General features: G+C 32.4%; 1 protein-coding gene across 1 annotated transcript in view; it reads left to right on the top strand.

The window, feature by feature from the left end:
• Positions 1–8,279: 8,279 nt before the first annotated feature.
• The window catches only part of LOC139854344 (glyoxylate/hydroxypyruvate/pyruvate reductase 2KGR-like), a 160,596-nt gene continuing 152,349 nt past the window's right edge, over positions 8,280–16,526 (top strand). Inside the window, exon 1 of the mRNA XM_071843651.1 lies at positions 8,280–8,449. Within this exon, the coding sequence (XP_071699752.1) occupies positions 8,280–8,449 (170 nt within the window). The remainder of the gene's footprint in view (positions 8,450–16,526) is intronic.

Raw genomic sequence — 16,526 nt, forward strand, 5'->3', positions numbered from 1 at the left:
ATTAACAATTCTACTCGTATGCACCCGTATTCGTACTCGTACAATACACAGCTTTTAGATGTACTTACTATTGGAATATACACTCCAGTGATCAGCTCTTATCATCCACACCTAACACATGTGGGAACCATCATTTGGCAACTAGCATGAATGATTACACAAAATAACAAACTAATGGAGACTATATGACACCATGAAGATCACATTTTCTAGCACTCATACAAACACTTTCATTTTTCAATTTTTATGCATCAAACTAAACTCTATCAAGTGTTCTTCCATTGTTCTAAGTGTTATTCATCATCTTCAACAAAATCTAGCTCAATCTAGTTCATAAATCCATGCATAAACCAAGTTACAAAACAACTACTCAAGAACACACCAACAACACTTCCAAGTTTGCTAGCTTACTTTCAATCTTGCAAATCCATTTCAAGTGATCATCCAACCTCAAGAAATATTTCTTATTTATAGTATGATATCTTTCTAATACAAGGTAATACTCATATTCAAACTTCGATTCAATTTCTATATCTATAACAATCTTATTTCGAGTAGAAATCTTACTTGAACTTTTTTTCGTGTCATGATTCTACTTCAAGAACTTTTAAGCCATCCAAGGATCCTTTGAAGCTAGATCTATTTTTCTCATTTCTAGTAGGTTTATCCACAAAACTTGTGGTAGTAATAATGTTCATAACATCATTCGATTCATATATATAAAACTATCTTATTCGAAGGTTTAAACTTGTAATCACTAAAACATAGTTTAGTTAACTCTAAACTTGTTCTCAAAAAAAGGTTAATCCTTCTAACTTGACTTTTAAAATCAACTAAACACATGTTCTATATCTATATGATATGCTAACTTAATGATTTAAAACCTGGAAACACGAAGAACACCGTAAAACCGGACATACGCTGTCGTAGTAACACCGCGGGCTGTTTTGGGTTTGATAATTAAAAACTATGAAAAACTTTGACTTAAAAGTTTTTATTCTGGGAAAATGATTTTTCTTATGAACTGAAACTATATCCAAAAATCATGGTTAAACTCAAAGTGGAAGTATGTTTTTCAAAATGGTCATCAAGATGTCGTTCTTTCGACGGAAATGACTACCTCTTTAGTAATTGACTTGTAACCTGTATTTTCGACTATAAACTTATACTTTTTCTGTTTAGTTTCGTAAATTACAGTTCATTATGAAACCATAGCAACTTGAATCACTCAAAACGGATTTAAAATGAAGAAGTTATGGGTAAAACAAGATTGGATAATTTTGCTTGTTGTAGCTACGTGAAATTTGTAACAAATCCATATTAATCATATCCTAGCTAACTTATATTATATTATACATGTATTATGTAGTTTTGGGATACCATAGACACGTATACAATGTTTTTACATATCATATCGACCCATGTATATATATTATTTGAAACAACCATAGACACTCTATATGCAGTAATGCTTGAGTTAGCTATACAGGGTTGAGGTTGATTCCAAAAGTATATATACTTTGAGTTGTGATCTAGCCTGAGACGTGTATACACTGGGTCGTGGATTGATTCAAGATAATATATATTGATTTATTTCTGTACATCTAACTGTGGACAACTAGTTGTAGGTTACTAACGAGGACAGCTGACTTAATAAACTTAAATCATTAAAACGTAATAAAAATGTTGTGAATATATTTCGATCATACTTTGATGTATATGTACATATTGTTATAGGTTCGTGAATCGACCAGTGGCCAAGTCTTATTTTCGACGAAGGAAAAATCTGTGAAAGTGAGTTATAGTTCCACTTTTAAAATCTAATATTTTTGGGATGAGAATACATGCATTTTTATAAATGTTTTACGAAATAGACACAAGTAATTGAAACTAAATTATATGGGTGAATGAACGAAGCTGAATATGCCCCTTTTTGCTTGGTAGCCTAAGAATTAGTAAACCGATCTACTAATTGACGCGAATACTAAAGATAGATCTATTGGGCCTAACAAACCCCATCCAAAGTACCAGATGTTTTAGTACTTCAAATTCATTTTTATCATGTCCGATGGATGTCCCAGAATGATAGGGGATATTCTTATATGCATCTTGTTAATGTCGGTTACCATGTGTTCACCATATGAATGATTTTTATCTCTATGTATGGAATGTATATTGAAATATGAAATCTTGTGGTCTATTATTACGATTTGATATATATATATATATATATATATATATATATATATATATATATATATATATATATATATATATATATATATATATATATATATATATATATATATATATATATATAGGTTAAACCTATAACTCACCAACATTTTTGTTGATGTTTAAAGCATGTTTATTCTCAGGTAATTATTAAGAGCTTCCGCTGTTACATGCTAAAATATGGACAAGATTCGGTGTCAGCATGCTTGTATAATATTGTTTAAAACTACATTCGAGATTTACTTTATTGTAACATATTAATATTGTAAACCAATATGTATTGGTCGTGTGTAAGTGTGATATTTTTAGATTATCATTTCTTGATAATCTAGGTGGTGTCCTTTTAATCTTGTCGATAAAATAAAGGTTATGGTTTGTTTTAAAAACGAATGCAGTCTTTGAAAAACGTCTCATATAGAGGTCAAAACCTCGCAAAGAGATCAATTAATATGAAACGTTTATAACCGATATGAACGGGAAATTTCAGTAATATATCAGAAAATCAAAATAGCTCAGAGGGTAAAGACTCTCATTTGCGTACGAGGTGACTCAGGTTTGAATCTAGGCCATAGCGTTTTGTTTTTCCAATTTTTGTTATTAAGGCACAACCTAAATTATTGTTATTAATAAATATTATTAGTAATACGTATTATTAGTAATATGTTAACATTATTATTAAAATTATCATTATTTTTATTATCATTATTATTAACCTTATTATTATAATTATAATTATAATTATAATTATAATTATAATTATAATTATAATTATTATTATTATTATTATTATTATTATTATTATTATTATTATTATTAACATTTTTATTATTATTATGATTACAAATATAAAGATTATAGATACGAATATTAATATGGAAATGATTAAAATTTCAATCATGTTACAATTTAATGAATTACCAATATTATTATTATCAATACTATATTACAATTATTTTTATTTTTTTATCAAATAAATAATAGTTATATAAAAATATAATTTATACATAAAACAAAACTATATTAATATTTTTATGATGAGTATTAAGTTTTTATTTAAATATAAAAATAAATATAGCTAATTAAGTAATGGAACATTTAATTTATTAATATAAAAAGTATATCACTAATAATATACAAATTTGTTCGATTACCATTATATGTGTTAATATAGATATAACTTATTTAGGTTCGTGAATCCGAGGTCAACCCTGCATTGTTCAGTATTGTCGTATGCATATTTTTACTATAAAATATCGTATTGTGAGTTTCATTTGCTCCCTTTTAAATGCTTTTGCAATATATATTTTGGGACTCAGAATACATGCGCTACTTTTATAAATGTTTTACGAAATAGACACAATTAATCGAAACTACATTCTATGGTTGGATTATCGAATCGAATATGCCCTTTTTTAGTCTGGTAATCTAAGAATTAGGGAACAGACACCTTAATTGATGCAAATCCTAAAGATAGATTTATCGGGCCCAACGAACCCCATCCAAAGTACCGGATGCTTTAGTACTTCGAATTTATCATGTTCGAAGGTTGTCCCGGAATGATGGGGATATTCTATATGCATCTAGTTAAGGTCGATTATCAGGTGTTCACCATATGAATGATTTTTATCTCTATGCAGTTTGCGAAATGCCTGATATGAGAATGATGTTTATGAAAAATGAAATCTTGTGGTCTATTATATTATTGGAAATGATTGATTATGATAAACTAATGAACTCACCAACCTTTTGGTTGACACTTGAAAGCATGTTTATTCTCAGGTATGAAAGAAATCTTTCGCTGTGCATTTGCTCATTTTAAAGATATTATTTGGAGTCATTCATGACATATTTCAAAAGACGTTGCATTTGAGTCATTGAGTTCATCAAGATTATTATTAAGTCAATTATAGTTGGATATATTATGAAATGGTATGCATACCTTCAACTTTCGATGTAATGAAAGTTTGTCTTTTAAAAACGAATGCAATATTTGTAAAATGTATCATATAGAGGTCAAGTACCTCGCGATGTAACCAAATGTAATGTATTCATCCAGATGGATTAGGACGGGTCTCTACAAGTAACACGTTTTCAGACCGTCCCACACTTGTTTTGGATCGGTATAACTCGCCATTTGCATAACCGTCTCTCCAGGTATTACTAGCAACAAGAAAGCAAATGCTTTCTTTGATTTCTTTGGATCCAGCTCCATGCCTATTTTTGGTTCCACCGCTTCCCATATTCCATAAGCATCCATAATCGCCTTCAATTTGACCGCCCATACCTGATACTAATAGTTTGTTGGGTCAAAACTGGAACTTGATATGACATGGAACTTCCTTCCTTAGCTTGTACCTACGCCATTTGTTTAGACACCTTCCACTTTTACGATCAATTTTGTTCCAAGAAACTCTTCACACCATCCAATAAAACAAACCCTGGTCACGGGCTTTACCGATTTCTTGTCCCCGGTATAGTTTCTTTTCACAAACAACAAGATCTAGTTGAAACTGCACCTAGCTCCGATATCAAGTGTTGGATAAGACTTTAAATAATACTAAAACTCTATTAACAAACAACAATATAAAGAAGACAGTGACTATATAATTGATGTAAGGTTTACGAAGATAGACCAATATAAACTTGAATTTTTATTGCATATCATTCTCATCGATTACAATGCATATATAGCCAAAGAGATTACTTAATCCTAAAGAATTGTATATTTTTCAATATTATTTGATCCACCAAATCAAAGTAAATATGGAATATCAATTCTTACCAAAAATCACTTATTAATTAATTAAAACATTATATATAAATAATTATTAAAATTAACCGATTACTCCAACGTATGTTAACGGTAGTTTGGGTTCTTGTACCCCGGGTAGAGGTAAAGGAAAATTTCTCGGTGGAGTTCCTCAAAGATGTGACATGGCCGTCTCATTCTTTTTGAGGTCCCAGTTCGAAACATAAAATTGGGCCTTTATTATTGGGGCTAAAGGCGGAACTTTTCAAAAGCATGGTGGGGTTGTGGTCGTGTTATAAATAAAAGTAGACCTTTTATATAAGAATTTTTTTCATATATAATTAATATATTCAATAACAATAAAAAACATCATAAGTACATGTATTTTAAATTAATATAAAATTTGATATATGAGCTTCACATAGTCCACTCTTGCTTCTATAATTCTTGCCCGTAGGCTTAGTAAAGGGAGTGCAGCTATGAGTTCCGCTTTGTCCGTTCACTCTGGTTCACAAGTGCTTGTGCCAATAGGATAGCAGCTTTCTTCACTCCGCTCGGTTCTGTTGGTTTATTTACAATAGGAAGGACGCTGACAACGCTGGGTAACACTTCCTTCATCTTTGGAATTGAATCAATAGTAGCAGAAGGAGGCAAGTAACTGATTAAGGAAAGGCATGAGTTTCCATTTTTCAAGTAAGTTATGGAAAAAAGTGATTATTAGCTTTCACCCTTTCTCCGCTTCAAAAGGAGCCGATTTAAAGAACTTAATACTTTTTAGACGGCCGTAAAGAAAGAAGTACATGAGCTGAAGTTGATTCGCCAATAGAGAAGGGGTCAGACATGAATATGATTTGCGGACATGAAACTTAATAAAGGCAGATGCCAAGAAGTGGGCAAGGAACTTCGATAGGGACTTATAGTCTTTACTTCCTTTGGAGGCTCTGCGGGGATAATAAGGGCTTCAGTTGTTGAAGAAAATGTCCCGATGAACCTTTATTCGCACTTTATGTCGCTAACCCATGGCGGATAGAGCTAGCAGGTGACGGTAATGGTACCTCCACCTTTCGAACCTCGGGAGAGAAGGATGTTGATTGAGCTTTTCCATGCCTAGTCCCAGTTTCGGTTAAAGACCCAGAACGAGCTACAGATCTATACTAATGAAGTTTTTATGTGAGAAAGTCAAGCCAGGAAGTCCTTCTCTCATTCTGGTGCTTATAAGATAAGACCAGTAGATGAATTAAGAAAGAGGGCCTATACCCGCTTAAGGTGAAAAGCTGTAGTGATAGCGACGGGACTTACTTTCTCTTTGGTTCAGCTACTATATATATATATATATATATATATATATATATATATATATATATATATATATATATATATATATTAGGTTTTTGAGCCCGTGCGTTGCACGTGTGTGTTAAAAACCGTGCAAAAAATGTAATTTGAGTTCATATCAATAGCGATACTAAAAAAAAGGAAAAATATAAGAATTATTTAAGAGCACGTGGTGTTGACAAATTTTAAAAATTCTTTTGAGTTTAAGAGCCCATGGTGTTGACAAATTTTAAAATTTCCATTTGAGTGTAAGAGCTCGTGGTGTTGACGAATTTTAAAGTTCTTTTTAGTTTAAGAGCCTGTAGTGTTGACAAATTTTAAAAGTGGTTTTGGGTGGTGTTAGTAACTTAATGTCTACATATTGTTTTCTCACCATTAATATCTTTTTAATATATTAATTATATACTACGTAATATTTAGAGTACATTGAAAATTTGTCATGGAACGTTACATTAGTAAAGTATAAGCTATATTATTTTAAAATTATTATATACAATTATTTTTTGAATGTAAGTGTAAACTGCGAGTTTATTTTTAGAAAAATTGTTAGTCATTTTAGTAAATAATGGTACCTGAGGAAGTCGCCATGTATAATTAATATTATAATAATTATATTTGCGTGTTCATAAATATTTTAAGGACTTAAAATGTAAATTTAAATTACTTCCATATTTATTGCTATAAAGAAATGTTCTGTTTATTCGTACCATGAATATATTTTTCTAATATCGTAGATATTAATTATTAATTTAAATAAATAATAATATTGATAAGATTTAATAATTAACTGATTAATAACAATATTAATATGGAAAATGATTTATTAACTGTTGAGTCCCCAAAGTAATTAAGGATTTAATTATGACAAAACAGAATTTATTTGCACTAAAATGTAATGTGCATCCAGCACAAGTTTGTTTATGTATAGACAGTAGATTTCGATGTGTCAAGTGTTTAGTATGCTGCCTAGTCTACCAGCACAAGGTAGACATTATTCTTCAATTAGCACAGGATGTGTACCCAGCAATTCAAGAATATCAAGTGACTCAGCAATGAAGAACCAGCGTAGCTGGAATGCAGCCTACTACACAAGACATCTATACTCCATTATAAGCATAGTGGTTTCCTGACTGGTCTACATCAATTGTACTATCAACAGAAGTCAAAGACAAAGTTGAACAGAAAAGGACACGTGTCAGCGGATGACAAGTGACCTTACAAGACCACGTGGGAATGCATAAGTTTAACGCATGTGCAGACATGTGTTATCCTTTGTCAATGCCTAGGGAACACAACATTCTATTTGTTTAAACAAATAGTGGTGCCAAACCGAATTGTGGTGTTCCTGCAAATAGCTACCAAAGAGGAAAGAAGAGAGCACACTCTCTGATGCAGTTGTCTCCACAAGTACAGACATCCTATGTACCGGTGGACAATAGAACAATTACACGGTCATTAAGACTACTATAAATTGATGTATCCACTATTGTAACAACCAGTGGTGTGAGTTTGTTTATTTAGAGTCCAAACCGTGTAATAACTTAGAACACCCTCTGTAGCTATACTTAGGTAAATCTGTATCAACCAACTATCATTCCACCGAGGATAGTTGTAATTCTTTGTGATTTAATCAATAAAGAATAAACCGTTGAAAAATTACCTTTGACTCTATTTAATTTACTTGCTTGAATACTAAATTGTGTCTTAACTGTTAAGTTAATTAAAAGAATTGTATTCACCCCCTACAATACTCTTGTTGTTTATCAAGGGACCAACAACTGGTATAAGAGCTTCAGTCTTGATAATTTAATATCTTGGATCTGAATTCTCTCATGGCTGCATATTTAAATACAGCTTACTTTGAAAGGACTCATCCAATAGACCACCCAAATTTGATGAAGATGAGTATGAAACTTGGAAGGCAAGGTTCATGCTTCATCTGGAGTCTATTGACCTACTCATGCCTGGTATTGCCACAGATGGTCCATTTATCCCAACAGAGACTATTGGTAGTATTTCAGCTACTGCTGACACTCCTGCAATTTCTGGCCGAGAGGTTATTCTCACTCCAGCAAAATGGAATACTGAGGACAAACGTCGTGTTGGACTTGTCCCTAAGATCAGAACACTGTTAGCTATAACATTACCTAACCACTTGTTCAAACTAATTAAGAGAAAGCTAAATGCTAAGCTTATGTTAGACTATCTAGATATTACTTATGAAGGCATGGTTGAAGTTAGGCAGAACAAGATTATTGCTTTGAAAAGAGAGTATGAAATGTTCTTTGCCTATAAGAATGAGACCCTTAAGCAAACCTTCATTAGGTTTAACTCCTTAGTTGCTGACCTGCTTACTTTGAAAATCACATAACTAATTTTGAACAAGTAAACAAATTCATCGACTCATTGGCTGCTAAATTGAAACCTGTTACTGATCCTCTAAGAACCACCCAGACTTTAAAGAACTTTAACATGTCTTCTCTCGATGGTACACTTTGGAACCATGAGAAGGTAGAAGCTAAACTTGAACTGAACTTGAAAGAAAACTTTAAGTCTGCCCCCACCACTTCAAAATCTTCTAAAACATATGATACTGCTTTTATTGTTGCTGCTAAAAAGAAAGCTCAAAAGGCTTTACTAGTTCAAAAGGTGATAGCAGAAGAAGAGTCAGCTGAAGATGATGTGGAGAGTGGTACTGGGTCTGAAGAGAGCAGTGATGATGAAAATGATGTGGACGGGTTTGCTGAAGGTATGGCTTTGCTGGCTAGGCAGTTTAAAAGGTTCAATCGTAATAGAACCAGCAAGTCACACAAAGGGAGTAAGAAGCTGAGTGCTAGGTATAATAGCAAATCAGTCAAGGGTCCTAAATCTGAGTGTTACATTTGTGAGAAGGTTGGACATTTTGCTGCTGAATACATGTCCAGGAAACCTTCAATCTCACATGCTAACTCTTTCTCAAAAGCTGATAAGTACAAAAACAAGTACAAAGCTATGAAAGCTCAGATGAAGGAGAGTGCAAAGACTGATAATAAGGGAAAGAACCCAGAAAAGGTTCTAGTTGCTGAGCATCATGGCTGGGATGAAACCAATTCTTCTTCATCTTCTGACAGTGATACTGATGATGATGATGCTGGTTATGCTTCTGGTAAAAAGCTGTGTTTGATGGCCAAGAAGGTCGAGGAGTCTGATAAGGATGATAATGGCAGTACATTTGTGGCTGATATGAGAGAAGCTGACCTGAAAAAGGATTCACCTCAATGGAAATCTGAAATGAAGTATAAGGTTGATAATTTTTGAACTTATACTGATGATGAAAAAGCTGAAATGTTTGACTACCTAAGAGTTGATCTATGCAGAGGCAGTAAACGTGAAGAATTTTTTAAAAATGATAATAAATCTTTAAATGAAAAACTTAAAAGCAAAAATGATGAAATTAAGATCTTGAAGGATGAAATTTCAAAACTTGAAAAATAAAATTTTGCTCCAAAGTCTCTTCACGTTGAGGCAGCAGACGTTAAGTGTAGTGACCCGAACTTTTCCATGTTTATACATATTAAATGAAATTGTTATTTACATGATTAAGTGTTTCCAACATGTTAAACAATCAAATTTGTTAAGACTTGATTAATTGAAATAGGTTTCATATAGACAATTGACTACCCAATTTGACCGGTGATTCACGAACGTTAAAACTTGTAAAAACTATAGGATGACATATATATGATTATATATATAGTTAACATGATATTTTGATAAGTAAGTATCTCATTAGGTATTTTAACAATGAGTTATATACATAAAATTGAGTTTATTGAATTAAGAAACTCGAAACGATATATATAACGATTATCATTAAAACAACGTCTTACTAAATACATATGAATCATATTAAGATATTGATACACTATGTTTAATCATGATAAATGATAAGTAAACATATCATTAAGTGTGTTAACAATGAACTACATATGTAAAAACAAGACTACTAACTTAATGATTTCGAAACGAGACATATATGTAACGATTATCGTTGTAACAACATTTAACTATATATATATCATACTAAGATATATTAATATATCATAATATCATGATAATGTAATAATTTAACATCTCTTTAGATATAATAAACAATGGGTTAACAACATTTAACAAGATCGTTAACCTAGAGGTTTCAAAACAACATTTACATGTAACGACTAACGATGACTTAATGACTCAGTTAAAATGTATATACATGTAGTGTTTTAATATGTATTCATACACTTTTGAAAGACGTCAAGAAACTTATCAAAATACTTTTACTTAACAAAAATTCTTACAATTACATCCTCATTCAGTTTCATCAACAATTCTACTCGTATGCACCCGTGTTCGTACTCGTACAATACACAACTTTTAGATGTATGTACTATTGGTATATACACACAAATGATCAGCTCTTAGCAGCATATGTGAGTCACCTAACATATGTGGGAATCATCATTTAGCAACTAGCATGAAATATCTCATAAAATTATAAAAATATTAGTAATCATTCATGACTTATTTACATGTAAACAAAATTACACATCCTTTATATCTAATCCATATACCAACGACCAAAAACACCTACAAACACTTTTATTCTTCAATTTTCTTTATCTAATTGATCTCTCTCAAGTTCTATCTTTAAGTTCTAAGTGTTCTTCATAAATTCTATAAGTTCTAGTTTCATAAAATCAAGAATACTTCCAAGTTTGCTAGCTTATTTTCAATCTTGTAAAGTGATCATCCAACCTCAAGAAATCTTTCTTATTTACAGTAAGATATCTTTCAAATACAAGGTAATACTCATATTCAAACTTTGATTTAATTTCTATAACTATAACAATCTTATTTCGAGTGGAAATCTTACTTGAACTTGTTTTCGTGTCATGATTCTGCTTCAAGAACTTTCAAGCCATCCAAGGATCCTTTGAAGCTAGATCTATTTTTCTCATTTCCAGTAGGTTTATCCACAAAACTTGAGGTATTAATAATGTTCATAACATCATTCGATTCATATATATAAAACTTGTTCGCAAACAAAAGTTAATCCTTCTAACTTGACTTTTAAAATCAACTAAACACATGTTCTATATCTTTATGATATGCTAACTAAATGATTTAAAACCTGGAAACACGAAAAATACCGTAAAACCGAATATAGGCCGTCGTAGTAACACCGCGGGCTGTTTTAGGTTTGATAATTAAAAACTATGATAAACTTTGATTTAAAAGTTGTTCTTTTGGAAAAATAATTTTTCTTATGAACATGAAACTATATCCAAAAATCATGGTTAAACTCAAAGTGGAAGTATGTTTTTCAAAATGGTCATCAAGACGTCGTTCTTTCGACTGAAATGACTACCTCTTACAAAAACGACTTGTAAATTATATTTCTGACTATAAACCTATACTGTTTCTATTTAGATTCATAAAATAAAGTTCAATATGAAACCATAGCAACTTGATTCACTCAAAACGAATTTAAAACGAAGAAGTTATGGGTAAAACAAGATTGGATAATTTTTCTTGTTGTAGCTACGTGAAAATTGGTAACAAATCTATATTAATCATATCCTAGCTAACTTATATTGTATTATACATGTATTCTAATATATTATGTAATCTTAGGATACCATAGACACGTATGTAAATGTTTTGACATATCATATCGACCCATGTATATATATTATTTGGAACAACCATAGACACTCTATATGCAGTAATGTTGGAGTTAGCTATACAGGGTTGAGGTTGATTCCAAAAATATATATACTTTGAGTTGTGATCTAACCTGAGATGTGTATACACTGGGTCGTGGATGGATTCAAGATAATATATATCAATTTATTTCTGTACATCTAACTATGGACAACTAGTTGTAGGTTACTAACGAGGACAGCTGACTTAATAAACTTAAAATATCAAAATGTATTAAAAATGTTGTAAATATATTTTGAACATACTTTGATATATATATGTATATATTTGTTATAGGTTCGTGAATCGACCAGTGGCCAAGTATTACTCCCGACGAAGTAAAAATCTGTGAAAGTGAGTTATAGTCCCACTTTTAAAATCTAATATTTTGGGATGAGAAAACATGCAGTTTTATAAATGTTTTACGAAATAGACACAAGTAAATGAAACTACATTATATGGGTGAATGATCGAAGCCGAATATGCCCCTTTTGCTTGATAGCTTAAGAATTAGTAAACCGATCTACTAATTGACGCGAATCCTAAAGATAGATCTATTGGGCCTAAAGAACCCCATCCAAAGTACCGGATGCTTTAGTACTTCGAATTCGTTTTTATCATGTCCGAAGGATTTCCCGGAATGATAGGAGATATTCTTATATGCATCTTGTTAATGTCGGTTACCAGGTGTTCACCATATGAATGATTTTTATCTCTATGTATGGGATGTATATTGAAATATGAAATCTTGTGGTCTATTATTATGATTTGATAATATATAGGTTAAACCTATAACTCACCAACATTTTTGTTGACGTTTTAAGCATGCTTATTCTCAGGTGATTATTAAGAGCTTCCGCTGTTGCATACTAAAATAAGGACAAGATTTGGAGTCCATGCTTGTATGATATTATGTAAAAACTGCATTCAAGAAACTTATTTTTGATGTAATATATTCTTATTGTAAACCATTATGTAATGGTCGTGTGTAAACGGTATATTTTAGATTATCATTATTTGATAATCTACGTAATGCTTTTTAAACCTTTATAGATAAAATAAAGGTTATGGTTGTTTCAAAAATGAATGCAGTCTTTGAAAAACGTCTCATATAGAGGTCAAAACCTCGCGACGAAATCAATTAATATGGAACGTTTATAATCAATATGAACGGGACATTTCAGTTGGTATCCGAGCATTGGTCTTAGAGAACCAGAAATTTGCATTAGTGTGTCTTATCGAGTTTGTTAGGATACATTATTGAGTCTGGACTTTGACCGTGTTTTCTTTAAAAACGATTGCTTAACACTTTTGTTAGAAACTATATGTTATTAACATGTAAATATTATGTGATATATTAACCTCTTAATGTGTTTAATATTGTGTGATAGATGTCTACCAGTAGTACAAATTCCATCGACTCACCTAATAATAATAAAGAGTCGAATATACTTTGGGAAGATTCATAAATTCCCGAAGAGGAATCGGAAGAAGAGGTACCGGAAGAAGAGGAACCAGAAGAGGAGGAACCGAAAGAGGAGGAACCGAAAGAAGAAGAGGTTCCGGAGGGAGAAATATTGATACCTATAGTAAATCGATTAAATAAAAGAAAATCCTCAACCAACGAACCAAAGTTAATAATGGTCAATGGTGTTTCCGCCGAGGAAACAAAATATTGGGAAGATTACCAATTTTCCGATGAATCGGATCCCGATGAGGATTCCAATGATGTTATAGAAATTACCTCGACCCAATTTAATAAAGCGAAAGAAAATAATAAGGGAAAAGGTATAAAAATAGAGAAACCCGATTCCAACCCCGATGAACTTTATATGTATCGGCAACATCCGTATTTCCTAAAATGTAACAATGACCCGGGAACCTCTAAACCACCAGGTTTTTCTGAACCATTGTGGAAAACAACAGCTCGTATTAGAGGAACACCATATATTCCTAGAAAATTAGGAAAATGAACCAAGTCCGAAGAAGAAGAAACCAGTGATTCAGATTAGAGAGTTGTAATCATGTTGTGTATTATATGTATTGTAGTGTGCTTGTACTTTTATGTTCTATGTAAAAATTGCTTATATTGTTTGTTAATTATCTTTTACGAATCTAATTCTTGTCTATTTTACAGTATAAAAACAAAATGGATGTTAAGGGTAGACAACCGAATATTTTAGAAGACCTACCAGAGGATATGATTGAGGAAATCTTGTCTAGAGTCGGTCAAAATTCATCAGCACATTTAGTTATGGCGAAATTAACTTGTCAAACATTTGAAAGACTTTCCAGAAATGCCTTAGTTTATAAAAGGCTTTCCTTTGATAGGTGGGGTATATCACATTGGAGAGACCGTAGGTTATGTTGTGTTTTATTTTGAAGCGTTAAATGCAGGGAACTCAAATGCAATTATACGCTACGGGTTAAGAACCTATTTTGACTCAACATATCCCAACATAGAATTTCGTGAATTAGAAAGAGCTTTTAACATGAAACATAAAGAAGCATGTTATGCTTACGGGTTAGTGATGTTCGCTTCTTACCAAAGTGAGAAAAAGAACATCGGATTGCAACTTTTAAATAAAACCTTCCCACAATTGATGGATTCAGTAGTTGGGGTGAGAAACAAGGTTTTTAGATTATTACGGGGCTGTTGGACATTACGAAACCCTCGTCCTTTTGACGACATTACAACATGCTTCCTAGCCAATGGTCATAACGGTTATTTTCCACAAGACCAAGGATGGGAAGTTGTCTTAGTAAAACCAGAATGCATGACTTGTTTCTGGACTTATGAATTACGTGTCTTTATTTCCTTTGCTGAACAACGTACGTATTAACTAGATTTATCTTCAAAACTGTCATGTATCAAAGTGTACTATATTTCATGTTATATGTAATATAACGAAGTTGTAAGTTTGAAGAATATTTGTATGTGATATATTATTATAATCAGTTTTTCATATGGAATTGTAGTAGTTGAATTGTATATTAGCTACTAAGTATGAACTTAACGGGTAGGTAGTACCCGAATTTAAACTTATAAAACGCTAATATGAAGAAAAAGCTTTTATAAATGAGTTTATATTATGCTACGAAATACTATTGACTACTCTTAATATTCTGTATGATTAACTCGATTCAGTTGGCTATTTTGAAGGAAATGGCACCGACTACTCGACACACCATGAATATGAGCGAAGAGGAATTTCGTACCTTTCTTGCTGCAAACATAGCCGCAGTACAGGCTGCGCTAAATACCAACAATAACTCTGAATCTAGCAATGCAACTAACGGCGCAAGAAATCATGTAGGATGCTCCTACAAAGAATTCATTTCCTGCAAACCTTTGGAATTTGATGGAACCGAAGGACCAATTGGATTGAAACGGTGGACCGAGAAAGTTGAATCGGTGTTTGCCATAAGTAAGTGTACTGAAGAGGACAAAGTTAAGTATGCTACGCATACCTTCACAGGTACTGCGTTAACGTGGTGGAACACCTATCTTGAACAGGTAGGACAAAATGCTGCTTACGTACTACCGTGGTCGGCATTCAAGCAATTGATGAACGAGCAGTACCGTCCTAGAAACGAAGTCAATAAGCTCAAAGCAGAACTTAGAGATTTACGAACATAAGGGTTCGACATTACCACATATGAACGATGATTTACAGAGTTGTGCCTATTGTGTCCGGGAGCGTTTGAAGATGAAGAAGAGAAGATCGACGCGTTTATAAAAGGGTTACCAGTAAGGATTCAAGAAGATGTGAGTTCACACGAGCCCGCTTCTATACAGAAGGCAAGTCGAATGGCTCATACACTCATAAATCAGATTGAGGGAAGAATTAAAGAGCAGGCGGTCGAAGAAGCCAACACGAAACAACTCAAGAGAAAGTGGGAGGAAAACGATGAAAAGAGTCACCAGTACAACAACAACAACAATTACAACCACAATCGTAACAACTATTCTAACAATCGCAACAATAACTGCAATCCTAACAATAACTACAACAAACATCCCAACAACAACAACAACAACAACCGTTTCAATAACAATAACAATTCCAACAACAACCTCAATAACAACAACGGCAACAAAAACCAAAAGCAGCCATGTCATAGGTGTGAAGAAAATCACCAGGGGTTTTGCATGACATTTTGCAACAGGTGTAAAAGAAATGATTATAGCGCGACAAAGTGTGAGGTCTACGGACCAAAGTTTTACAGAACTAAGGGAGAAAATAATGTCGGAACAAGTAATGCCGAAATGAATAGTGTCAGAGCAAGTAATACCAACGCTGTTTATTATAAATGTGGAAAATCTGGCCACATTATTAGAAATTTCCCGAATCAGGGGAATACTAATGGGCAGGGCCGTGGAAGATTTTTCAATATTAATGCGACAGAAGCACAGGAAGACCCGGAGCTTGTTACGGGTACGTTTCTTATTGACTATAAATCTGCTTATGTTTTATTT

The sequence above is a fragment of the Rutidosis leptorrhynchoides genome, chromosome 6 (genome assembly GCF_046630445.1).
Source record: "Rutidosis leptorrhynchoides isolate AG116_Rl617_1_P2 chromosome 6, CSIRO_AGI_Rlap_v1, whole genome shotgun sequence".
Classification (NCBI taxonomy): domain Eukaryota; kingdom Viridiplantae; phylum Streptophyta; class Magnoliopsida; order Asterales; family Asteraceae; genus Rutidosis; species Rutidosis leptorrhynchoides.